The sequence below is a fragment of the Phodopus roborovskii genome, unplaced genomic scaffold (genome assembly GCF_943737965.1).
Source record: "Phodopus roborovskii unplaced genomic scaffold, PHOROB, whole genome shotgun sequence".
Classification (NCBI taxonomy): domain Eukaryota; kingdom Metazoa; phylum Chordata; class Mammalia; order Rodentia; family Cricetidae; genus Phodopus; species Phodopus roborovskii.
Window position 1 is genome coordinate 39,441,455 of NW_026126418.1, and position 27,579 is coordinate 39,469,033.

General features: G+C 37.1%; 1 protein-coding gene across 2 annotated transcripts in view; it reads left to right on the plus strand.

The window, feature by feature from the left end:
• Grb14 (growth factor receptor bound protein 14) overlaps window positions 1–25,606 on the plus strand; it is a 107,439-nt gene extending 81,833 nt beyond the window's left edge. For both annotated transcript variants that reach the window (XM_051184567.1, XM_051184568.1), the window contains 11 exons: window positions 3,657–3,778; window positions 5,690–5,764; window positions 8,241–8,378; window positions 10,359–10,469; window positions 10,661–10,756; window positions 15,666–15,746; window positions 21,488–21,604; window positions 21,708–21,780; window positions 21,915–22,002; window positions 24,038–24,131; window positions 25,241–25,606. In XM_051184567.1, the coding sequence (XP_051040524.1) occupies window positions 3,657–3,778; window positions 5,690–5,764; window positions 8,241–8,378; window positions 10,359–10,469; window positions 10,661–10,756; window positions 15,666–15,746; window positions 21,488–21,604; window positions 21,708–21,780; window positions 21,915–22,002; window positions 24,038–24,131; window positions 25,241–25,387 (1,142 nt within the window). In that variant the 3' untranslated portion in view covers window positions 25,388–25,606. The remainder of the gene's footprint in view (window positions 1–3,656; window positions 3,779–5,689; window positions 5,765–8,240; window positions 8,379–10,358; window positions 10,470–10,660; window positions 10,757–15,665; window positions 15,747–21,487; window positions 21,605–21,707; window positions 21,781–21,914; window positions 22,003–24,037; window positions 24,132–25,240) is intronic.
• The last annotated feature ends 1,973 nt before the right edge of the window (window positions 25,607–27,579 follow it).

Here is a 27,579-nt window from a genome sequence, read left to right on the forward strand (position 1 = left end):
CACACACACACACACACACACACACACACACACACACACACACATTCCCCATCACTCCATGTGCAGCATGGGTACTCATTTTAGCTTAGAAGCATGAGCTAGATTTGTGGGGATAATAAACAGAATTCAGCAGTATCCAGAGACTGCTGAAATGCAGCTCTGTAATGTAGTTCATTGATGTGTGGACCTCACTAGCTTGGTCTCAGTCTCCCTAGTTTCTCCTTACTAATACAATCCTTTTAAGCCTAGAACAAGAACCTCAGTGTCTTCCACGACTTGTCCTTTTTCACACATTTCTAGTATTCCTCCCATACCACTGCTTAGACCTTCAATGTGCACCCGGATTCTGCCCACCTTTTATAAAACCCATAGTTACATAAATCAAATTACATAAATCTAATCTGTATCGTCTACTCTAACCTGCCCTGATTAACTCTAATCAACTTCCTAATCAAGCTTTGTGTTTTCAGTCCTTATAGCTTAAAAATCAGTTCTACACTCAAGAGCAAGTGGGATAAAGTTAAAACAGTTCAAACCTGTTACTTAATTTCATTCTTCTGTTTATTGTACTGCTTCTGTAAGTCTTTACTATGGAGGGTGGGGCTTCAACTGCCTCTGGAATCTTTTCTCCTGGTGCTGCCCTGTCACTCATTCAACATTGCTTATGCTAATTGCCATGCTCTTCATCAAACATCCCAGCCTTGTCCTCACCCTGGGCGCTGCCTTCTTACTTTGCAGTGTGTGCTTGGCTGTGGCCTTTTCCTTGGCATCTCTGCGGGAAGATCACCCTCTACACAGGCACTTCTCTGTAAAGCCACTGGGAAAGAACCCTCTTCCCTTGATCTCAGCACATGCTGTCTTCCCTGCTCCATGTTTTCCTGTCGAATTTATTGCCATCTTTAAAGGACTCACATTTTATTTATTATCTGTGTTTTGCTATGAGGGGCTTCACAAGCAGAATCACTTTTCCTGGCTCTGTTCATTTCAAAGCTCACAGATCTGTGAGGAGCATCTGACCCATACAGGCCTCGGTGTCTATTTGAATAGATGGATGGATAAGGTGCCATTGCCAGGCCTTCTAATTTTATTTCATGAGACATAGAAATTGATATGTATTCTGGGCAGGATTCCCATGGGCACGGATGGTTTAGGTTGTGTGCTATGACATCAGCACCTATGCTGGAGGGAGAGTACAAAGAGGAGCTCAAGCTTTAGGGAGTAGTAAAGAGGTTCTGTGAGAAAATATGGGGGTCCATTGGAGTGGTGACATTAGGAATGGGCTTGGGTAGTTTGTTGTTCCTGAGTGGGATGTAGAGAGAGCACAACTGACAATTGGGAATACCAAGAGTAAAGGATACAGAGTGAGAAGTAGGAAGACATGCAGAAGGGACTTTTATTTTCCATTTCTTTGAGAGAATATGGCGCCAAAATGATATTAACAGTCACAAAAATACGATTTTAAGTAGAACTTCTAGATTTGGGAGGAAGATAGGTGTAAAGGTAGTGAGGCATACTATTAAATTATGGTAGAATAGCATAAATAAAATTTACCATCTAATCCAGTGTATCTGTGCAGTTCAGTGGGCTTATATGCCACATAAGCCCTGTAGAATCGACACTTGTCTACAGAATACTCTCTCTTCCCACACTGAAACTCTTTTACTAGTTAAGTAGCAATACTTTATTTCTGCTCACTGCCAGCCCTGGAAACTACCATTCAATTTTTTTGTTATTTGCACTGAGGTGTTCTTGATACCTTCATGGGGTCATATAGTGTTTGTCTTTTGTGCCTATCCGATTTCACCTAATTCAGTCTTTGCAGTCTTTGAGATTTTTCATGTTTAGCTTACATCATACCCTTTGTTTCTTTTAAGGTTGATTTTCTATCTTTTGTGTCTATTCATCCCCCACCCCCACCCCATGGACATGGTATTGTTTCTGCCTTTAGGCACAAATATCTTCTAGTATCTTAGCTTTCATTTCTTTGTTACTTAGAGCCAGATGTGAAATTAGGAGTGGCACTGTGTTTACTGTTTTAAAACATAGGGTGTAGCACTTGGTGTCCAACAAAGTGTACTTGAGGAGGTGGAGAATCTCAGCGCCAGGGAGAGAAATTTTAGGCAGAGATTTCACTTCAGGGAACTCGATGGATGTGTCGAAAAGAGTGACTTCATTTAGAGATGAAAGAGTAAAGCTGAAAACTGAGCTTTTGGAAAGGGAAGCAGTGAAGGGAACTGGGTGCTGAGACAGAAACAATGGTATCTGATCCTTCTAAGGCCAGAATTCTGCTTGCCCATGAGCAGTCGCTGCAACTCATCCACATTCAGCCAGATGAATTCCTTTCAGAATAACACACTTAGGTTTACCTGTCATTACTTACAAGAGTTCCCTGCCGTGTGGCACAGATCATGTCTGAGTGTTGAACTTCTGAGATGCTGCTGATTCTTTTCAAAAAGGCCCTAAAAACATGAAAAGAACAGAGGCGTTCATACCCTATTTAAGCTATTCTAGGCTTTCTCTACTCTACGGCAATTTCATAATTAAAATTTCCTGACTTTTTGTTGAAGAATGAGATGTACTGAGAAAGGCGAGTCCATCCCATTGGGGGCAGCTTGGTGACTTTCAGACACCACATGTTCCTGAGTAACATCTACAGGAATAAGCAGAATTGTGACCTCACCCAGTTGCTTCACACATTCCCCACTCACCATCTATCTTTATTATTCCTAGCCACACAGATGAATTTTCCTCCCTCTGAACCTGGTGTGAGAGGACTCATGCAATATACATCTCCTTTCACTTACAAGATTTCTGTTTGGGGTTATTATAGAGTATATGCTTTGTGTGCTCTTACAAAAATAATTTTCATGTCAAGGGTAGTCTCCAGTTTGGGGCTATTATGAATAATACAATCACAAACACCATCGCAGTTTGCATTAAAATAGCTTCTATGCTGGTTATGTTTGACTTTTTTAAAGTTACCACTGCTTGGTTCATTTAATGTCTTTTCTACAAAGTACCTTCCTACCTTACTTAATTATCTTCTTTGTTAATACAGAGTCTATTTTCCTTGAATTAGTTTCGAAAGTCTAAAGAGCCATGAGGAATTGAGCTTCATAAAAACTGTATCCACTTGAGTGGAAATTTCCCCTTTTAAAGCATTTGTTTTAATTTTTTCAGCTACCCAGATTATGTGTCTTAAAATGCATAGTGAACCTGTCAAAATTCTTCATCTCTTAATGAGGTGAATTGTTCAAACCTGGAGCAAATATTTTAATTTTGGCACCATGATGAGTTAAATAAAGAATAGCTCTCACGTCCTAATACAGATTTGTTATCAAACTTATACTGTAATTTACATAGCAATAAAAAGAGACTGAGAATTAGCAAAAATAGCATTTGTGATATTTTATGTAACTTTCCTTTTAGATGACTGTGTTGGCATAAAAGTCGATATAATAATTCAGAATTGAAAAGAAATCTTGCCAGTGTAGGTATTTAAGAATTGAGATGAAACTTGCTGTTTAATAATGCATTGTGAATGCTGCATAATTTACTCTATATGTTTGTATGCTGATGTATTTGTGTGTATTTTCACGTTTGTCTGTTGAACTATTTATGTGTGTGTCAACATATTCATTGAAACATTCTCACAGAAAGAACAATAGAAGACCATGAGCTGGTGATTGAAGTGCTGTCTCACTGGGGGATGGAAGAAGAAAATAAGCTCTATCTTAGGAAAAATTATGCCAAATATGAATTTTTTAAGAACCCAATGGTGAGTGGACTCTCCATTTACAGTTATGGAATTAAGTGAGTCAGTTAACTTTTATGTGCAGAGAAGCATTTTTTTTTTTTTTTTTTTTTTTTTTTTTTTTTGTAAATAAGATAGAGCTAGTTGCTTTGGATTTGTGCTCTGATTTCTTACTTTTAAAATGGTGAGCTAATGTGATGCATGCTAGTTTACATTCACAGACAAGACACTGTAATATTTTTGGTAAATCTGAACAAACCAGAGTAAATTTGGTTATTTAATTTAGAACTATTGAGAAAGCCAATTTGGAGATTCTTACTATTGTTTCTCTCTCCTGCCTTTTAAGAAACAAAGTCAAAGAAATTCAGTATGTGCTTTAGAAAATGAATTGTTACACATCCCCAAGTATCTTACAGAACATTACAGTTTAGTGCATTTCATAGAATTAAGGAAAGGAAGGAGTTCTCTAAAGTAAATTGGTAATTATTATGACCATTGTAGCTTTGCCATACAGTTAAGACTGATATGTAGCTTTCTTTAAATTACTTTATTTTCAGTGTAGTAACTTCTGAACTAAGTAGAAATGAAGCAAATAACATTACATTACCTAGTAAACACTATGTTCATTACAGTTCTCTTTAAAAGAAAGTAAACACATGTCATCCTAATGAAGTCTGCGGATTCGGAGAAGTCGGAATCGCCTCTGGGCTCATTATTTTAAATTGTTTTTGTCTCTGCAGCTGTGGTGTATTTTTATACTAAGTTTTGGATAATTGGATTGAAACGATACTTTATGAAAAATATATGATACACACCATAATAGAATATTTTCAAACCCTGGAAGACCTCTTATGTTCTCTTTTATTGTAACTTATTAATAGAAACATAATGGGTTGATCTTTGACAAAGAAAATGAGAGTTCTAATAATGATGAAATAGAATTAGATTCGAAGGAAAAGTATTTTCTCGTTGGGAGTCTTTATTAAGGCATTCTTTAAAGGTTATATTTAAAGGAATATGGCTTAGTGTACATTTTTCATCTTATTTTATTTTTATTTAAACAAAGGTTGACATTCATTTTTGAGGATCTGAGTAGTATTCTTGATTTAGGGGTGATGTGACAATCTGTGTTTTTGATTTTTGTTTTGTTTTTTCCCCACAGATAAGTGGGAGAGCAATGTTGGGGGAGCTTAGACAGTTAGGCGTTAAACATCTCTAACACACAGGTCAGCCCCAACAATGCAGGCATCTCCCACCACAGTGTTAGTAGATGGCTGTTGACAAACCTTCTCTTCGAGGAAATAAAGTAGAATATATGTTTCCAAACTTTTCTTATCATGAAATTTACCTTGGGGAGCCCCAGGACTTATTAAAAACACAGACTTCAAGACCTGTCCAAACCTACTGAATCAGAAAAGTCAAGATTGAAGCCTGGGAATTTCTATTTTAAACAACTTCCCAGGGTGAATTTTATGATTAAACAAGTTTGGAGAAACAGTAGGTAGAAATGAGTGGCCTTTTAGCTACCCAGCTCAGTCCTGGCTATTTTGTGTTCTGGCCTATGACTTTTTGACACAGCCTTTGCCCCTTACTTCTATGAGTCTTGACTTTGTGAAATGGGTCAGGGCTCTTCCAGTACCTGGTATGCTGGCTGTGGGACTGAAAGGAGAGATTAGAGCAAACTCACTATAAACTCAAGCACTAGGATTTTTCCATGAGTATGACTGGGGTATCTGCTGATCTGGGGATCCACCACCAACTGTGTTCACTAAGAGGCCATTTAGTTTAGGTTCAGGAATGGCATTTTTTCAAATGATTTTGTAAGAAAGGTAGACATGCTGGTTTAAAGACATTTTACTTTAAGTAACTATAATGGTCAGGTGGAATCTTTCTTGGCAGAGGTTTGGGACTGATTTAACTTGTGTCTTTGGTCAGTATTTCTTTCCAGAGAACATGGTGTCTTTTGCAGCTGAGACCAATGGTGACAGATCCCCTACACAAATCCTGCAGGTAAAATGTTTTCATTAAATATGTAAGAACACCAAAATGGAAACTTTGTTTACTTAACTTCTTGAACTTTTTCCAGATTATGAAATGTTGTGGCCTCCATAATTCATTTTTTTCTCCTGAAGAAAAAAAGGAAAACCAACCTGAATAAAAAATTTACTAATAATAAATTAATATTTCCTCCTGATTGTAAAGAATTTTCAAAGTGATTTTTTATGAAAGAAAATGTTCATGTTATTTGTACTAAAAAATGCACATCTTTTGAAAAAGATCCACTTGCCAGTAAACTGCAGGTATTTCACCAGTAGATACTTAGTATAGCTTTTGTAATAAATAGCCTCAATACTATTTGAGAGAAAATACATAGCAGCTGAATGAATAGAACGGCTATTCAATGCATTCATTCCATAAGCCAGCACTTGCAGTAGTGTGAGGGAAACTCATATATGCAATCCTAATACATCCTTAATATTTCAATAAGGTTAAACTCATGACTAGTGGCACATTTCTATCACGCTACTAAGACATTGCCTTTATAGCCAGTCAACTATTTGGGTAATTTTATTTTCAATAGATTAAGAGATCTGGCATCCTCAGTTGTTTTTCATAGGTTTATTAGTGCTTTTTAAGCTAAACCTGGGTGTTAACAAATTCAATGTTCTTTGGTCCAGTATTTATAGCCTGTCTTTTGTTTAGCACAGACTTTCTTGTGGAGTTTTAAATAGGGTGTGCTTTATTTTTACCCTTCAGAACATTTGATAAATATTGTTAGTTTCAAGAGAATTTCTTTTTCTATAAGCATTGTCCATGCTGCCAGGCCTCACAGAGGCACCCTTGGAGAAGGAGAGTAGAACCTCAAAGCTTTGCCTGTGGATTCTTCACTGATTTGTGCAACATGGTGGTGGGAAGGAGTTTTTCTTCTACTCCATTTCCTAAATTGTCTTCTCCCATGATTCTCTTGCTTTAATGTTAAATTATAATAAAAAGGAAAATCACAGGCTTTAGAATCAGATAGTCCAGTGCACGCCCTGACCTCTCCTCTCCACTGAGGCAATGTTTCTACTTTTTAAAAGGTTTCTTCTCTTTCTAGTGTGACCCCTATGACTCTTCTTTAAAAATTTAATTGGTTTGGTTTAATAACTTGGAAAGCACTCAAACTAAAAAACCTTCTTGCCTGTTTTGCATATCAATTAATTAATGGCTCATTGCATGGCTCATTTTTTTTTTTTTTTTTTTTAGTGATTTACTTAAAAATGTAAATATCTCCTATCAGCATTTCCCTGAATGTATTACAAGCCTTTAGGATATATTATCCTGTTTTAGTTAATGATTTCTGCTACTTTGAATTTTTCTATTTTTGCGTCTGTGTACTCATAGGGATTTCTGTTTTAGGAATCACTAATGCATTTTCACTCTCTTATTAAGGTCGAAGCATAGGCACTTATGGCTGTCCTTTTTCTTTTCCCCAGTAATACATCCCTATTGTCTCAACTAATACTTGCTTTGTAACAAAGTTGTCCAAATCTAATCTGAATGGTATAAAGTACCTGCTTACATTTTTTTTCAGTGATTTTGGGGGGTAAGAGCTGAGTAACAGTTTGCTGGCTGGCTGAGTTCTGGTGCTGTTTGGCTCAGTGGCTGGAGGCTGAGCATCTTCTTCAGAACTGGCTTTTTTTTACTCTATCTCTCATCCTCCAGGGCTTTCCCACTTTCATTAGGCTTCTTGCCCATGGTGGCCTCAGGTAATCACTTTATTATCATTTTTTTAACCTGACAGCTGGATTTTATGAATCAATTCATAGAAACCATCAAGCTAAGACTACACCTAGAACCAGCAGTGTTACTCCAAACAAATTCTAAGGGTGACAGATTAATGAAGATTTGGGCATGAGAAACATATACTACCTCTTCATGGCTCAATGCCAAGATCCATCTGTTGAAGAGAATGTGGGATGGGAGATACTGCTAAAATTCTCTTTAGGACACAACCCTGCCATTCACACCTAAAACTAAAATCACAGGAGACAAAGAGAGATTGCATGCTTTATCCTCACTAAGGAGGTGAATTTAACTCCACTGTCTGTGGAATGGTTGATGTCAGGATAGTGGTCCTACAGTGTACTGCATCACATAATATTCTTTAAAGGGAAATGACATGCTTGGGAACCTATAAGAAAGATGAAAAATATCAGGACATAATTATCTATATAATGCCCACTTTCAAGTAGATATTCAAATAACTTATGATTTGGTTTTTATCCATTTATTGATTACTTTGAGTATGTAATTTCTGAAGAGCCTTGATTTGGAATGTGTGCTAGGTTTTTGGTAGAGTTCTATCAAGCATCCATTGTAACTTTTGTACAGTAAAAACTCCATTGATATGCTTTGGTTTTGTGTATTCATGTCTGACAATAGTAAAAGACTATTGGCATCATTGTTTCCATAATATTATGAATGCATCCAATATGTCTTCCAGATGTTTTTAAGCTCAAGCACCTATCCTGAAATCCATGGCTTCTTACATGCAAAAGAACAGGGAAAGAAGTCTTGGAAAAAAGTTTACTTTTTCCTGAGAAGATCTGGTTTATATTTTTCTACTAAAGGCACATCAAAGGTAAGCCAGGGCATCTGGGGTATGTTATTAACTATCCACTAGCTCTATCAGATCACATTCAACTTTGTTATGGTGATTTCTTTCTTATCTGATGTCAAGAGTTGGAAATTTGTCTGATTGCTAGTTATGTGCCAAAATATTTTTTAAATGTCTTTGTACTCCACACTGATTTATCGACTCTGTAACATTCATGGATCCTGGATGCTCTAATTCCTAAATCAAAGGCATCATTTCCTCCCATTACTAATCTATTTTCTGGCTCTCTTTCTCATATGAGGCTTCAGATTTTGAAGCCTATTAGGATTTACAGTTTTTCTTTAAAAACAAAACAAAACACATTTATGTGTGTATTGTGCTGTGTGCCTGAGTGTATGCCTGTGCACCACATATTTTACAGGACCCTATAGGGCTCTCAAAGTCCGGTCTCCTGGAACTGGAGTTATAGGCAGGTGTTTGCCACTACTGAGAAGCTGGGTACTGAAGCCAGGTCCTCTACAAGAGCAGCAAGTACTCTTAACTGCTGAATCATATCTCCAGCCCCTACACTTCTTCTTCTTTTTTTTTTTTTTTTTTTTTTTTTTTTTTTACTTTTTTGGCTGTTTATACAACCAGTCCAAGAGTCCTCTGTGCCTGGAAATCCTGCCTAACTATTGGCCATTCAGCTTTTTATTAAACCAATTTGAGTGACACATCTACACAGTCTATAAAAAGTTTGTTCCACAACAAAGTTTTTGTTTAAAAATGATTTTCAGTCCATGCATAGTGCCACACACCTTTAATCCCAGAACTTTGAGGTAGAGTCAGGAGGATCTTGGTGAGTTCTTGGCCAGCTGGTCTACATATTGAGTTCCAAGATAGCCAGGACTATATAGAGAGACCTTCTCTCAAAAAAACCCACAATAAATAAATAAATAAATAAATAATTTCTGCTTTATTCTCCAAAGGAGTACACTTCTTAGATTAAAATAGTAAGGAATAGTGATATGAAATGACATCTTTTGAGTTGGAATAGCTTACTGTTAAACGACAAGGTTGTTCGTACTGATGAATGTATCTGGTGTGTGTGTGTATGTGTGTGTGTGTGTGTGTGTGTACTACTCCTCAACACTGTGCATAGAAGACCACCTGGGATCTTGTTAAAATGCAGATATTGACTCAGTGGGCCCCACATGGCCCTGAAGTTTTGCATTTCTAACAAGCTCTCAGGTGAGGCAGGTCCTGAGGTTCAATGACCACACTGCTAGTAGCAAGGTTTTGGAGAACAAATGCATTTTGGCCAGTTTTGATTATATAGTCAACCTCAGAATTAAGCACTTCTCCAAGTTATTAACCTATCACAGAATGATGTGACCTAGTGATTTCCCATGGCCAGCTGCAAATCTCTTGGATTTTCCAGAGAAGAAATAGCCGCTCATGATTTCCCTTTACCATGACAATCAGACACATTCCTTCCCAGGTAATTTCCCTGAACTCATCTGTGCAGGCTCCTCTCCTTTTGTGAAACAAGATGGCCACACAGCCTGCTGACAGGCAGGGCATGAATGTGAGGGATGTTTGAGTCTGCAAGAAGCAGAGACTTTCTCCATTTTCTTCTTGAGAAGCCAAACTTTCTCCTCTTCTAGAACCTGAACTTGGGATTGAGATGAAGGAAACACTTCTAAAAACCTTCACTTGAGGCTTTCTCTTTTCTATTTTAGTCTGACATGATGGTTAATGAGAATAGGAAACTTAAAATAGGAATTTGTTACTAAAAGTAAGATCATAAACAAATTGCCACTTGTCGATTTAAATGAAATTCCTGGTTTCTGGTTATTTAGGGAAGTGACCACCCCCTTCCTTTTGTTTTTGTGACATTGTACTGGAATAGGGCTTGAGGTAGATTTTGCTTTGTCCAAGTTATAAATTGTGTGATATGAAAAATGCAAAAGATACTGTGAAACCATGCATCTGTTTCAACATTTACATGTATGTTTTTTAAAGGAACCACGGCATTTACAGTTTTTCAGCGAATTCAGCACTAGTAATGTTTACATGTCACTGGCAGGCAAAAAAAAACATGGAGCACCAACTGCCTATGGATTCTGCTTTAAGGTACAGGCTTAATGTTTTGATAGGTGTGTAAAGCAAGCCTCAGTCTTTTAGGTAAGCTTGGGTTTCACTCAATTGCTTTTGAAAAGAGATAGAGTTCTCTTACATATAGGAGAATTTTAGTGGCTTTTATTTCAACAGGTGTTACCTTCAAGATTTGCATTAACAATAAACAATGTGCTGTGGCCTTCTAGCCTAACAAAGCAGGAGGGCCCCGGGACCTGAGGATGCTCTGTGCCGACCAAGAACAGAGCAGGATGTGCTGGGTGACTGCCATTAGACTGCTTAAGGTAATCTCTCAGGATGTGTGGGTGCCTGCCTAATAGATGCTCTGAGATTCCTATATGTTTAAAGACACCTCTGTTTCCAAATGTGAAGGTGCTGTGCTAATCTGTGTGGCTGTATGAGAAAGAAGAAAAATAACCACCACCGAATATGCTCACTCTCTTTAGTTCAAGAGACCATCATACAGAATAGAGCATAGCACTGATTCGTGTGTGAAATAAGTATTCTGTTTCTAGAAATGACTAGTCTTTACTCTTGTGAGTTGTGTGTGTGTGTGTGTGTGTGTGTTTGTGTGTGTGTGTGTGTGTATCCTGTGTAGCTGAATGACATGCCTTCTGTATACAACTCAGTCTGTGTTTATAAAATGACCCCAAACCCACAGGGAATTAAAATTAAAAAAATTTCCCCCTGGATACTGCTAATTAGAATTATTTTATGTTCTGTGTGTTTGTGTGTGTTCTTTGATAATTTCGTACTTCTTTTGATCATATTCACCACCCCTCCTCCATTTTCTTTCCACTGAGGCAGAGGAGAAAGTAACCTTCTCTCTTGGTTTACAGTTAATGTATGTTCTAGGTCGCTGCTTTCCTTCCTGTCTTTGCCATTCTGTTTATACTATCATTGTAGTGTGTTAACATCTTCCTGGCACCCTGAGTGGGAGTGAGATCAGAATGAAGACAGAACACAGAGAACTGGATTAGGTGTCATGCTAGGTGAAGGGGAAAGCTTGAGTTTTCAGTTTTAAATGTTTTTATTGAGTTAAAAATCGTTATTATCTTAATATGAAAAATTTATGTTTAACACATTTAGCATTTTGTGCAACCATAACTTTCATTTAGGTTCAAAAGAGGATAATATTCTCAATTAGTAGTTTCTCCCAGGCTGTGGTAGCCACTGAACTGAGCTGTCTTTATGAATTAATCTGTTCTGGGAAGGAAGTGATATGTGTGCCCTTCCATGTTGACATTTGTTTAGCCACTGATGGACATTTGAGTTGTTTCTATATTTTGAGCAGTGGTGTGTTTGTCATCCTAACCCTGGAGAGTCAGTCAGACACCAGAGTCTCTGGGACATACTGGCTGGCTGGTCTAGCTAGTCTAAGAGCTTTCCAGCCAAAGTGAGATGTCTCAAAAACTAAAATGGAAAACAATTGAGGAAGACATAAGACATGAACCCCTGGCTTCCAAACAAATGTATGCCCACATGTGTACACTCATCTACATACAGAACCACACACACACACACACACACACAGCATAGGAGACATTCTTTTTCTCTATGGAAAATTCTCTAGTTACATAAAGAATTATAGAAAATCCGAGGCTGAGAAGAGAGGCTCCGTATTGTGCTGTATCCTGGCTAAGTGTCAGCTCTTTCCGTTCCCATCAATTAGAACCCAGCCAGCTCCACTCTAGCCTAGTTTGGTGCCTATCTGCCCCTCCATGGGACAGGCAAGTATTGAGGTGACCCATGCCCTACCCCTCGGCCAGAGTTAAAGGATTTCTAAAGACCCCCAACAGCACAGAGGCACTGCCAGGATCAGGGACAATACATCTTTGAAGAAAACTGTCTTATTAGTAGGTAGCTGGCTTTTCAATGCTGATAAATAAAAGGTGGCCAAGCAGCATGTTTCTTGTGAAAGTGTTGGTTTGAGGTCACTATCTGTTCTCTAAAATGAATGTGTCTAGGAATTAAGCTACTCTACTTTTCTTTGTGAAGTTTTGTTGGCTTGGAGTTAAATTTCATTAGCTCCTATTAATATCAATCAAACTTTAAATTAAAAAAATTTTTAGAAGTTGAGAAATAATTGGATAAAGGAGTCAGCATGGAGGATTTTAAATGAGAGTTTAGATTCATGTTAAAATAAAAAACTTGGGAATAGTAATTCTCCTCTCTGGCATTTGTTCCTAATTACCAAATATATTCACTTTGTGGGAATTACTTTAAGGAAAAATATTTTAGTAGAAAAATAACTGTTCTGAAATTTGTCCTATGGTAAAGATTTGATTCCTTCATTCAGTCTCCCTAGTGGACATGACCCCTAACCTCTCATTTTTCTTAGTTCAGAAAACAATTTAATGTATGTGACATTCAAGGTAGAGGTTTCTTAGTATTGTGCAGGCAGACATAAAACCCACACTTGCCTCTGGAAGGCAGCACACGGCACAGGGGGCTGGCCAAGATAGGCTGGCGGAGTGAAAGAAGGTGGCCTAAGCTGGGAAACCCACCAAAAGATCTGCAGCTAGATTTTAAGAAAGACTCCAAGACAGGTAGGTAGACCCAAGATTCTCTGGCCCTAGGATGTGAGGTTGAGGCTGGTCAAGGCTTCCCAAACTAAAGAGGTAGGTATCCCATGTCTTATGATTGTACCGCTCTCAGAGGTAATTGTGTGGTGGTCATTCTTCTCTTCAACCTACAGTTGATGGTGTACTTTGCAGCCCAAAGCTGTTGTCCTTACATGCTATGCCTGACTACACTTTCTTGTCTAGATTCCCTCTGCTGCACAGCACTGCTGGCTCAGATGCTGCAAGAGTTGTTTGTAGGTAGTGATTGTTGTGACAAAAGTTGGTGTCAGGAGGAAGGTGGAGGCCTATGTTAGAAATCAGCTTTACTAAAACACCATGCACTGGTCATGTTTCAATAGTGTTCCAGAATAATTATATCAGTAAAACTGGCTCTCTCTCTCCTTTCTTTTCTTTAACTAAGTGACAAACTCAAGGGGAAAGCATCTGGATTCCTATGTGGACATCTCCAGAATGGGTTTGCTCATAGCAGTTTGCATGCTTGTTTGTTGAGTATATGATCTTGGCTTACTTTCCCACAGTAGCCTTCTAGTTAATTCTCCATGATATTGTCTCCTGAAAGGAAAGACATTACCATCATTTACCTTCGTGAAACTGAAACTCTGACATCCAATCATTTCCCTTGTCTTTGATTCAAGAAGGAAAAAAATAAATGCCATAAGAATACCTAAAGGAAAAATGGGCTGGGTAATACTTCTGCTGATGAAGTGATTTCATAAGTGGGGGGACTTGAGTCACTAGAGTCAGGATCCAGGATCCAGGTGAAAAGAAGGCTGGTTTGAGGACATGCATTTGTAATCCCAACACTGGGAGGGCAGAGTAAGGCTTGCGACTTGCTGGTCAGCCAGTTTTGCTGATTTGGAAAATTCTTGGACATAATGTGGCTTTTTTTTTCTAAAAAAGGAGGAGAAGGAGGAGGGAGGAAGAGGTAGTCTAGCTGAGGAATTACATCTAAGGTTGATCTCTGGACTACACACACACACACACACACACACACACACACACACACACACACCTGGGTGAGGGGTCAGGCATAGGCCACATACACATGCAGACAAATATTCATGGAAGGAAAACATATTGCTAAATATGTTATCCACATAGATCCAAATCTATAATTTATTTAATCAATGAAGCAAATCTCAGAAAAACTCATCAGAGGGGCTGAATTTCTTTCTCAGTGATGCTTGGGATATGTAAGTTTTTAAAAATATCATTGTCCCCTAAAGAATATGATATTTTCTAAGTCAACTTTATCACTAGGCAGTGTACCACTCACTGAAGCAGTTTGGCTTCAAGGAGAAATGTGAATTTTAGAGCTTTGTTCTATTGAGTTACACTAAAAGCTTTGGGTCTAAGTAAAAACATTTCCTTTTTAAATGTATCCTTTTAAGACTCAGAAGTTAATATTTCAAAAATTTGGTTGCTTACTTGTTTTAAGAAAATGTTATTCATTTTTTTCACCCTAGAGCCCTCCTCATTATTTACCCTCTCTAGGTCTGTGGATTATAGCTTGATTATTCTTTACTTAACAGCTAATACCCACTTATAAGTGAGTGCATACAAGGTCTGTCTTTCTGAGTCTGGATTATCTAACTCTGGATGACTTTTATATAGTTCCATCCATTTGCCTGCAAATTTTATGATGTTGATTTTTTTTTAAACAACTGAATCATACTCCATTGTATAAATACACCACATTTTCTTTATCCTGTCTTCAGCTGAAGGACATTAAGGTTGTTTCCAGTTTCTGGCTGTTGTGAATAAAGCCCCTTCGGGAATACCCGAGCAAGTGTCCTTGTGGTAGGATGGAGTGTCCGATGTATATATGCCCAAGAGTGCTGTAGCTGGGTCTTGAGGTAGATAAATTGATTCCCAGTTTTCTGAGGAACCACCATATTGATTTGCATAGTGACTGAACAAGTTCATACTCTCACCAGCAATGGAGGAGTGAATTCTGCAGAAGAGAGGGGAGAAGGAATTGTGGGAGAGAGAGAGTAGTAGAGGGTACAGGGAGAACATAGCCTGAAGAATTAGGGCTCATGGGGCTTACAGAGACTGAAGTGTTAATCACAGAGCCTGCATGGATCTGTGCTAGGTCCTCTCTATATATGGTATGGTTGTTGGCTTGGTGTTTTGGGGAGACTCCTGACAGTGGGACTCTATTGCCTGCTCTTGGGAATTTTTCTTCTGCTAGGATAATGCAGGGGGTTGTGCCTAATCTTAAGCCTTAAGCCATGTTTAGTTGATAGGCCTTCTGTCTGTCTGTCTGTCTGTCTGTCTGTCTGTCTCTCTCTCTCTCTCTCTCTCTCTCTCTCTCTCTCTCTTTCTCACACACAGAAGGGAAATGGAAGAGGATTGGATCTAGAGAAGATGGGAGGTGGCAGGGAATTGGGAGGAGTAGAGGGACATGAAACTGCAGTTGAGATGTATTGGTTGATAGAACAATAAAAATTGCAAAAAGAAAATGCTATAATTCCTTTTTGTATTGATAATGTATAACTATGGAAGTGTAGACATTTAGTGAGTTCATATACTAAGAACATGTTTTGTTTTTGTTTTTGTTTTTGTTTTTTTTTTTTTTTTGTGTGTGTCAATGTCTGTTCTTCAGTATGGCATGCAGCTGTACCAGAATTATATGCACCCATACCAAGGTCGAAGTGGCTGCAGTTCTCAGAGCATATCACCCATGGTAAGGACCAAGGTTTCAAATTTAGAGGACAATTATACTATCTATCTACTTCTATATTACACTAAACATATAATGTCTTTACACTTTGATGTTTGGTCTCAAATAAAGTAATTCTTTTGTAACATTTTCATATAATGTCATAAAAATTTTGGTTTTGTATTTTATGTATGCTTAGTCTCTGTAATTAAAAAAAGCACAAAAACATATATGAAGCGTTCAATGAAAGTCAACAATTTTATGTGTTAAAGTAAAGAGAATTGAAAGGACTATGTGAACCATTCAGAGTCATTATGACATTTGAAGATTAGATCCTGGTAAGATTGCTTGCAGAATATTTTTCTTGGCCTTGTGGATTATGCACTAATGACCATTGGTTTGAGTTGTAGAGTCATAGTCTTTTAATATTAACTTAGCATTCTTACAGCCAAGTAATATACCTTTATTTAAAAATTGAAGGTACATTATGAATATCTAGGTTCCTGTGCTTTTGATATTTTAATAATAATATTTCTTAAGTTCTAGGCCCTTAGAAAGTCAGTTGCTTCCCAGGAAACCACAAAACTGGAATCTACCCCAAATCTAGGTCATGCATGACCTTTGTACAGAATTGCTTCCCCAGTTGCACCTTGGATGTTCATTTATAGGGACACACAGACTCACATCCTGTGCTTTCTCTAGAACTTAATTTTACTTTCCTGTACATTAACACAAAAAATTTATTTCTGAACATAAAGTTTATGTCCTGCTCTTTTTACTGTACTCCTTGATATTGAGTGCATTCAAAATTCAGATGTATGTGCTTGCATTACAAATTAGTTAATGTGCATTTTTGAAATCTGTGTTTCCATTGAGGTTAAAATATATTCTTCATGGCTGTGACCAAGGAAGGTACATGCATCTCACATATCAGGTAGCAGATGAAATGCCCATCTCTAGGAATGAGGCATGAAATGATGCTGACTATGGAGCCTGATAGAACCACAGAGAAAACATTTTCCAAATTTTGTAGTTATGTTCCTTTAAGTGATAAAAAAAAATAGCTTTTCACTTTTTGAAACATACTCTTACAAGCCTTAAAATAATAAAGTAAGGAATATAATGAATTTTCTAAAAGCAATCTCTCTAAGGTGGGTGTCCTTATAATTTGTCATCTTACTTTTATCTTTCAATCCACTCGTATATAAAAAGCATATTGAATTTTATTATCTTAATCTTCTAAATCTCTCCAAATTTCTTTTAGAGTCTAAAGTTATTAGGATGAATTTTATTAACAGCAACCAAGCATTTGGAGGCAATTATTGTTTAACATCCTTTTAATCATAGGAAAATGTTATAATCAAACTCCTTTCCATTCTCATTACTGTCATTAGCATTCAAGCATGGGGGTTACTGCTACCTTTGTCTGTTGAAACTGTGTGACATGGGGACTGCTGGCAGTCAAGATGTGTGAGAGATTTTTAAGTTACACTGTTACTTGATCGCTGTGTATAGGACCACAAACTCCATGAGTGACTCTTGTTGGCTATGGGAACTGAAGAGGTAAAGAAGGTCAGGGGCATGTGTAGGAAAGACCTGACCATGGGGTAGGGGTTTTTAATCTATGTGGTTTATAATTTCTGTGATGGAGACTTGGAAGCTATGGGAGGTACTTTGCTTATTTTGGTGTCTGTGGAGGAACCCACTTTTCTACTTTATTATGGAAGAATTAGAGGCTTAATAGATGCCAAGCCCTGTCACCTACTTTAGCTACTTTTCATTCAGGGACCACTTAATAAAAAGTCACATATGAAAGACAGGATACCCAGTTACACATTTAAAGGCATATTCTATAATTTTTTTCACCTATACATTTTAAGAAATGATGAAAAGACTTGATACACAGTAATGAACACCATAGCTATAAAACTGCATATAGCTACTGCTCATTGGATTTGAGATGAGACTCAGCAGCAGCCATTTCAGGAGGCCAAATATACCTGGTTCCTCACAGGGCAAAGTAAGGATTCATGTGAAGGTAGGGACTGCTGATAGGGCTGTAGTCGGAATGAGCAGACAGGGGAAATCGACTGGAGTTCTCTCTGTTCTCCAGTTTTGACCCTAACCTATATATTATAAACTAAAGTTCTTGCCTGAGCCTCCCTGCACCAATAAAAGAACCCTAGACAAGACACAGCATGCCAGTTACCCCTTTTACCATAGGCTGTCTGCATGACTTTGGCTGGTCACTGGTTTCCTACTGTGCAAGATAAAGGGATTACTGTATAGTCTTTGAGGAATAGCATATCTCTACTGTCCTGTGGCTCTGTAGGAATGAGATGAGATGACAATATAGGAGAAATTCTGTGCCCTTTTTGTAATGAGAGGCTGCAAATTTATCCAGCTCCTTCAAATGTGATGGTGTGCTGTACATGTAGCTAAACTCTTAAAGAGAGATGTTATGCAAACCGCCCTAATAGTGGGTGGATCAGATTTCAATGAATGGGTTGGAAAACCCAAGCTAGTCCCAGGGCCCTTCTTGTTTGGGAAGAAGGCAAGGCTATTACAATCATGGACTGTTTCTCAGGAATGTCTCATTCATTCATCCCCTAAGAAGAATGGGTGAGAAAAGGCGGCAAATAATTGAGAAATTCAACCAGTTCTGAATGTTATCAGCATTGCTTTCCTATGTGAAGGAAATCGAGCTGAAAATGACCTTTCCAGGCTGTCAAACTCCGCTTCGCTTCTATTTCTTTTGTCCACTAAAGGTAAACTATTAATTTTTCATCCACTACCTGCCATTCAGTAAAAAACATTTGCTGTATTACTCTTTTCCCATGGTGTAGTTACCATAGCAAATAGAAATGTTCTTTGCTTGTCTTGCATCTTCTGGCATTTTTTTTTTTTGGGGCCAGGAAATTATGAATATGGGATCCTGTTTTACATTTTTGCCTGCCACATCTGTGTGGAAGAAACGAAAAAAGAAAAAAAAAAAAAAAAAAAAAAAAAAAAAAAAAAAAAAAAAAAAAGAAAAGAAAGAAAGAAAGAAAGAAAAAGAAAAACACAAGACAACTGATTGAGTTTGTGTCCCTTTTCTAACACCATTATTATGTTATCAGGAACTTGAGAGTGCAGAACCCATCTTGGCATGTGGAGGTAGAGATATTATAAGGATCAAGCTATCATTAGGATCGAGGCCAGTTACTCTGTGTTGGGGCAGGTGGATGATTTTCATTAAGGTCGGCAAAGCAAAGGCATATCCGACTGGTCCACAGCCCAGCACAGAAGATCACGGGGTGAGAAGGGCAAACTGAAGTGAGGCAGCAAATAGAGATTACAGAGACAGCATCTGCCTGGAAAGAGCAGCTGTCAATAATCAAGACTCCCCGCCACAGACAGGGGATTGCATGCAGGTCTCAGGAAGAGCAGTGAGTGGTAATAAGACTGCAGCTTCTCTCACATGTTTTGAAGAGGAGATAGCAGATGCTAATAAGTAGGGGCCTGTGATGCAGTGATAAAGGAACCCTAAATTCTTTCTCGTGGATAAAAATTTTGTGTGAAATCTCTTGTGACCATAGTTGGTTGGCTGAATTCTCAGAGTGGTATGAAGAGGCACTGTCCAAATGTCCCCACAGGCAGCATGGCTTGCTTTTATCACCATCACCCTATTTTGGGGTTCACTCTTTTATTACTTAGTGGAGAATAACTTAAGTATTTCCCCTTTGTGCTATTTTATTTGGGAAAGTTATGTTATTTCCCTGATTTATGAAAACAGCTAGACTCTTGACTAAAGAGTTTGAAACTTTTCTCTTTTCTGCATTCTTGATGTGGAGGGGTGTAAAATAAAACTCCCGTCAAAATGAAACTAAGGTCCAGGCATTGGTTGTTTTAATTTCAAAGAATACAAAGGAAAGAATTAGCAACAAAACAAAACAAAGTCGATGACCTTTTAGTATATATAAGGTGGTTTTCATTCGGTGGCACTGTCTGTGGTTCAGGCTCTTGTTCATAGTTCCTATTTTTCCACAGGTCTCCCCCAAAGAGGAAAATGGGTGATGCATTGAACACAGACATTTTAATAATATGGAAATGTCTGAATTATCTCACTAAATTTTACTTTCTAAGCAAGAAATCTTCAAAAATAGATGTTCAAGTTTGTTCCACCATAAAACAAAGTACTTTCATTCAACAATAATGATAATTTTAGAATTATAAAATACAGTGAAAAAAAGAAAAATTTTCAGTACTTTCAAATTCCTGACATGGTATTCTTTGGGCTTTGGGGAAAATAAATCACTATTCTGAAGAATGCTCAGAAACTTCAACATTATGTTTATTTTAAGGGTACTTTTTAACAACCCCAACACTATTATATTTGGATAGCTAAACTTCATGTTTAAAGAATATGTACATTAAAAATTAATAATAAAATATGATACTAATTTGAAGTAGATGATTGCAGACTTAAAGTATACTTTTTATAGAGGTGACTTTCATAAAGAGCTATTCCAGGCTAGAGAGATGGCTCAGATGTTAAGGACACTGTTTGCTTGTCCATAGGTCCTGGGTTTGATTCCCAGCACCCACATGGTGGCTCACAAATCCTTCGAAACTCCAGTTCTGGGGAATTCCATCTCCTCTTTTGGCCTCCCTGGGCACTACATACATGTGTTGCCTAGATATATATGCAGAAAAAACACATAAAACAAAAGGGTATTTCATAAGTAGTTGAACTTGACACTTGATTGATAATTGACAAAAATGCTTAGAAGGATGAACACGGATCATTTTAACATGAAGAGCTATGCCTTGCTTAATAGACATTTTGCCATCTTCCTAGAAAATATGAAGAGCTAGGTTTATTTCAAAGTTTTACTAAATCCATGCATTTTGCATTTACTTAGTTATCTTGACAGATAATCATGTAACTCACTGGACTATTGAAAGTTAGACTACTATTTTACTTTTTATACATAGTTATATTTTAATTTCTGATTAGCCTCATTTGGAATCCTGTAGGAGGCATAGTTTAGAGAAAGCCTTGGAGAAACAAGAATTGTTACACACACAGGCCTTTTTTCTTCAAAGGCAGGAAATGACTGATGCTTGGTCACCCAGAAGGCTGGAGTGGTTGTTGTCTGGCAGCCTGGTAATCCTTTGCTATCATATGGAGCCAGCCTTCCTGAATCACTCCAATATCCTAAGCATTGTTTAGTATCTCATCCTGAGCTTAGGCTCTCAGTAAATAGAACCCATCCTTATGAGACAAGTCCTATGTACTGTATGTCCTCTACCAACAGATTCTATCTATCCCTATGCTTATTAAATCCTTTCCTCTTAAGCCCTTACCCTGAGCACTGTCCATCTGTCAATAGAACTGGTTCTTATCATAAAGACCATTGATGCTTTGCTAATTGGCAAGGGAGTTTCAGTGTAGCTATATCTAAAGCTTCATTGTGATAACTGTCATGTGGATACCTCTTTTCAAAGTTTTAGTGTGCTTCAGTGTGTAAGAGAAATAAATTGGGAGGTCAGACCCTGGAAGTTATGACCTAGTGCCTGCTAAAGTGGTGCAGAATTGCACCTTGCAGGACTTTTTCCCTTCTGGTTGTGACCTTCGCAGGGTCCGTGACAGAATCCCTGTCCAAAATGGACACATATGAACAGAAAAACATTGAACATTAGTATATATATATATATATATATATATATATATATATATATAAATATCCAAATATGTATGTTATATTGTTTGAATTTTGCAGAGAAGCATATCAGAGAATTCCCTGGTAGCAATGGACTTCTCAGGCCAGAAGAGCAGAGTTATAGACAACCCCACGGAAGCCCTTTCAGTGGCTGTTGAGGAAGGACTCGCTTGGAGGGTACCAACAGCTTCATTTTTCTGTAATGTTCGTAGTTTGTGTTATTTTAGCCAAGAAGTTGAGATTTTATTTTTGTTCCTTTTGTTTGTTTGTTTTTGTTCAGAAGAAAGGATGTTTACGCCTGGGGAATCACAGTAGCCCCACTGCCCCCTCTCAGAGCTCTGCTGTGAACATGGGTATGTCTACACTCAGTGTTTGTCAACCAGTTGAGGGAAAACCAGATTGATGTTCCTTCAGTTACATGGGATAGGATGGGAGGTGCATGGAAAGAAGTCATGATCATGTCAGAAAAACCTTTGTCTTCCTTCAGCTATCCACCGATCCCAGCCATGGTTTCATCACAAAATTTCTAGAGATGAGGCTCAGCAGCTGATTAGCCAGCAGGGGCCTGTGGATGGGTGAGTCTGATGTTTGCAGTTTAAGTGATAATGCTTCAGCCAACCCCTCCCCTCCCATGGATGAGGATAACTTAGCACATACTAAAAAAATTGTAATTTTGGCTTATCACAAAGCAGAGGTACTTTTGTTCTATAAGCATGGTTGTCACTGTATTGTAGTGACATTTACTTTTTGTGTGTAAATAACCAAATAACAGGATACTTTATTCTTGACCAATTAGCATTAATTTTCATTTTATTTGTGTGAATGCTATCATCTCAGATGCTAATGGATGAGTGGTGCCATCCAAATCTCTTTGAGGTGTCAACATTTTGGTTTGCATATATAATAGATAGAATCCCAAATATATTTTATAGCATGATGTTGTCCTAAATTGGATTTCTTGGATATGTTAAAAAATATATTAATTGAAAATTTTGTCTTTTGTATTTTGAATTCTTTCCCCATTTATTTTTCTTTTTATTACTTTGTTGCCAATTCCCTAACATAGTACATACAGGTAAAATTTCTTTTTTGGTGATCTCTAACTGTTTTTAATGACTAAAAAGAGGAAGATAAAATGAACTGTCAACCATTTATAATCAGAAGGATTTTCCATTTCACTTGGTATACCTCATTCACTGGGTATAATTCTAGCCAGATTTCTTTCTCAAATATAGAGCAAATGAGGGTGGGGGTTGTGTTGTTGGTATTTGAAGAGGAAAGAAAGCAGCAGCCATTTAAACAAGTGGTGAATGGATTTTTTATCTGCAAAGGTTGGCTTAAAATGTTGACAACATTGAACTTTTTGATACTTGCCTTTAGATAAAGATGCACGTCTACATATTTCATTAGACTCTAAGAGCAGATGTGACTGTTTCTCTATGTGAAGCATCCTTGGGATTACAAATTTGTTGAGCTGCAGAGTTACGGAGAAGTGATCAAGAGAAAAAATAACCACTTACCTAAGTGTTTTAGAAGGTTACAAATCTACTAATTTTAGAGACCATTATTTGTAAATTAAATGAAACAATTGAATAAAGAATGATATTTGGATATGTTTCTTTAAACTTTCTTTCTTTTATGTGGAAAGACATAATGGTGTCAAGTAGCCCACTAGGTGGTAGTGCTGAGCTTCTTGGGAAGGAAAGAGAATCACAGTTTTTACCACTTTTGTTCAGTCCCCAGTGATGTCATTTCTGAGTCTCACACAGCACACTAGAAATGCTTTCCTTAGACATAGACTGCCTCTTCGCCCAGGCACAGTGAGATTCGTATTGGAGTCAGCATAGGGACATTTGCACAGTGTGCTTCCCAATAATTAATACAAAACTGATTTTGCATAGCACTGCCAGTAAATAAGAATCCCTGCCTGGTAGTCTTTTGTCCTTAGGCCATTAGGCCACATCCTGCTTGTCTAGCTTGACATTATAAAGGTTTTATGCTGGCCTCTTCAAGGTTAAAGTGCATGCTATTTGGGTGTTTCTTTTACTTAAAACGTCTTCACCTAAACATTTCACAAACAATTTTGAGAATAATTTGTTAGACTAGATCCATTTCTTGCTACTTGTGTCTGTAGTGGTAGAATCAAGAGGACACACTGCAGAAGAAGTGTTAAAAAAAACACTACCACCAACAAAAATTATTTCATTACAAATAATTACCTCCTATCAGGGGCCTGACATGACCTGTCAGTTAAAATAGCAATGTCTATTCCTTCCAATGGATAGTTATGTGTGAATATCCAGTTTCTCAGTGACAAAAGGACATGAAGTAATTATTGATGCCACTTTAACATTATATTGGCAGTTGTGATCATACAACCTGACCAAAGGGTTGTGTATTTACCCTATTATATTCCATTAGTATAATGACAGTTTTCCAGTATATTACCTGTTCTTTTCCAAGTTGGGTAGTCTTACCCATTGATCACCCAAATAAAGGAGGCTCTGGATGTACCATTTATATGTATGCATTCCTGCATTTATACACAATATATTTCTATGAAATCTGAGTATGAAGAAAGACACAATGGAATTACTTTTCTCTCTTTAGAGTTTTCTTGGTACGGGACAGTCAGAGTAACCCCAGAACTTTTGTACTGTCAATGAGTCATGGACAAAAGATAAAACACTTTCAAATCATACCGGTACGTAATTGTGACTTCAAGTTCATGTATTGGAGATGTTCTTAATGCATATGCTTTGGGAAATATTGGTTTACTTTTATTCCTTTTATTAAATATAATTTAGGAGCTTGTACTTTGACTAGAGTTAAGTTTGGCAGAAATGGTTTTATAAGCCTGAATTAATATAAGAAATACAGGAATTGTAAAAATTAAATTTCCCCTTTTTCCACAAAATATGATTTAGTAATACTGTTTAGACCTCATGCCACCTATTGTTAAAGGCCACTAAAAAGTCCTTCTTCTGAATGTCACTAACAGATTTTTACAAAGGAGCACTTGGAAGCCATCTTTGCCTCCTTCCTCTAAAAATATATGCTTTTGTTGATGTTTCCCATTAGCTACTTTTTAACCACCATGAAATCAAAGGTGTTGTGTAACTAAATTATTCTTAGAACATTAAGAAATATGTTTGTCATAGCCTGCTTTGTTGTTTCTCTTGTATGTCTATATGTGTACATGTGTATGATGTGCATACTGGAAGCCCAGAGTAGCAGAGGTGTAAACTGTCTTTAGGAAGATATTTTTGGTAAGATTGGTAAAATGCAGGTGATTCCTCTGAAGTTGCCACTTTCTGGATTTTTTCAAAAGCTGTCTGAAGTGTCTTCCCTGCTTCTTTGACTGCTTTATTATTATGTGACCAACAACCACCAGCAAATATGAACTGATTCATGTCCAAAAGCATGACAAAAAAAAAAAAAAAAAAAAAAAAAAAAAAAGGAAATTCTAAGTGAAAACATTGACTTTTTTTGCTTAGTAAAGAATACAGATTCCTCAGTGTTGATAGGCAACCATTGTGCTATCCTAAATATACAGAACATTGGTAGAATTAGGAGAGAAAGAACCAGATTGGTTAATCTAAGAATAGATTTAAAGACAAGGGATGTTACCAGGAAAAGTAGCTATGGGGCTGTTTTCATAGTCTTTAGTTTTATATACTTTGTTGATTTCAGCTTATGAAAACACAGTATGCAGAGAACTTTATTTGTTGTTCTGGCTTTTGTTTTAAAATATTTGCTTTGCTTGTTCATTTTTTTTTTTCTTTCACTGGCTTGTTGCTTGTCCTCTTGAAGGTGGAAGATGATGGTGAGATGTTCCACACCCTGGATGATGGCCACACAAGATTCACAGATCTCATCCAGCTTGTGGAGTTCTACCAGCTCAACAAGGGTGTCCTTCCCTGCAAGTTGAAACATTACTGTACTAGGATGGCTCTTTAGCCAAACTGTATGTGATTCACTAAAAAAGTGGAAGAGGAAGGAAGCAAAGAAGAATGTTTAAGAAGATAACAAATAGGCTGAAAGTAAACCACAGTGAAAAAAATTTCACCTTTGAGTTAAAAAATGGTCATGCATTGAAAATTAGCAAAGACTCTGATTGGTATTACACTCATTACTTAAAATTTATTAGTTAAAATTAAACCTTAGTAAAAAATATGACTTGTTTGTGTTCTTGTGTTATTATACACGCCTATGGCATTTTGTTGAATGTGCAACTTTAAAGAACAAATTTCTTTATTTACTTTTGTAGCATCAGAATTTTCATCATGAAATATGAAATTGGGGGTTGGTACAAAGGGCTTGGGGACACATACTTACACTCAGCACTGATGAGGCAAAGACATAATTGTCACAAGGCTTTGGATGTGGCCAAGTGGTTCTGCCATTGCTTGAAGTCCTTTGTTTGATCCTTAGCACAGTCCATAGTGAAAACCAAAAACTGGGTCTGAATGATTCTTTACACACTGGATCAGCTATGCTACCTTAAAACATTAGTATGATAAAAGCTTGAGTTATCGATGAAATCAAACTATAATTTGTTGATATAATTATAAACTATTTTGAACTACATATACTTCAAACCCCATATTAAGTGGTAGCTAAATTATTTTTTAGGAAAAATTGATTTTTGTGATAATTCATAATGTTGTTAGATTACTAGTTATACAATTCCTTCCAGTAATGTAACCTTAGCTAGCTGCATATTACTGAAATCTTTTCATACTTTTTTTTTTTTTTTGGCTTAGGTAGAGAGATTTATCTTTAAGGAAATAATCAAAACATAGAAAAAGCTGGCATAATTAACATGTGCTTCAAGACATATGATCTATGATTGTGTGATTGGTAGCCTCAATATTTCACATTTATCTAATTTCCTGGTTTACGCCATGCTGTAGGTCCTTTCACCAGTAGATCATTTCCCAGTCAGAGCAGATGAAATTAAAGGTTTCAAATCTAAATAAGCAAACAGCTAAATCCATTTTCTTTTGTGTGTTTTCCTTTTTAGTTCCTCAGAGTGGTAGCTAATCATTTAGCAAACTTGAAACACAACACTGAGACACTCTACTTCCTCATCTTCTTGGAGACCTTCTGGAAAGAAATTACCGCCTCCTACCCCTTCCTTCTTCTCCTCCTCCTTTCCATCCTCCCCTCCTTCATTTCTTTCTGTTTCTATGACTCTTGTTCCCTTTTGGGGGATGATAATAGTTGTTCTTAAAAATGACTAGCAACAACAACAACAACAACAACAAAAATGACTAGCAACAAAACATGAACAAGCATTAATATATGCTTTTTGCTTTTTTTTAACTGACCTTTGTAACAACATTGTGGGAAAGTTAAAGATTTAAAAAAATTGTTTCAGAAGTGCATAATTTAATCTTAAATAGCAGTGATATATTTTGGTATCAGACCATGGTAAACATTCCCATGATACTAATAAAATCAGTCATCACTGAGATATAATTATTGTTTAACTTACTTCTACATTGCATACTTAACTCCTGAAGTCCTCAATCATAGGCCACTTGTCTGTTATCAAATCCTGGTCTGGTCTCTCTGAAACCTTAAAGATGCAGTGTCTTTAGAAGTATCAGCCCCTCTTTACCTTCCAGAACAGGTCTGAGTAGACCATATTTATTTCCAATTTATATAAAACACTTTGTGTTTTGAGTTAGAATACATTTTATCATTTTGTACACAGTCCAAATAATAAAATCATAAACTATGCGGTTCACATACTAAATCCTAATCAACTGACCAATTTGTGTTTATCTTTGCTATTTATGTCTCTGACTGTATTCATAACCTACAGATATTATAAGTCAAAGAAAATTATTGAGGGAAAGTTGGTGGGAAGGTTGATAAAGGGAAATCATTTGTTTTTATTCCTTCTGAAAAATGTGTGTGTGTGTGTGTGTGTGTGTGTGTGTGTGTGTGTGTGTGTGTGTTTCATGTCATATTAAATCATGATGTCAGACACATCCAGTGGATAGAGAATTTCAATGTATTCCCTAGAAAACATGAATTACCTACAGATAGTTTCCACTTTGATTTAGCTCTGTTCATTTGATTTGCACAGTTTTGGATAAGGGTGGGTATGAATCAGTTGCTTTGTTGTCTGTCCCACTCCC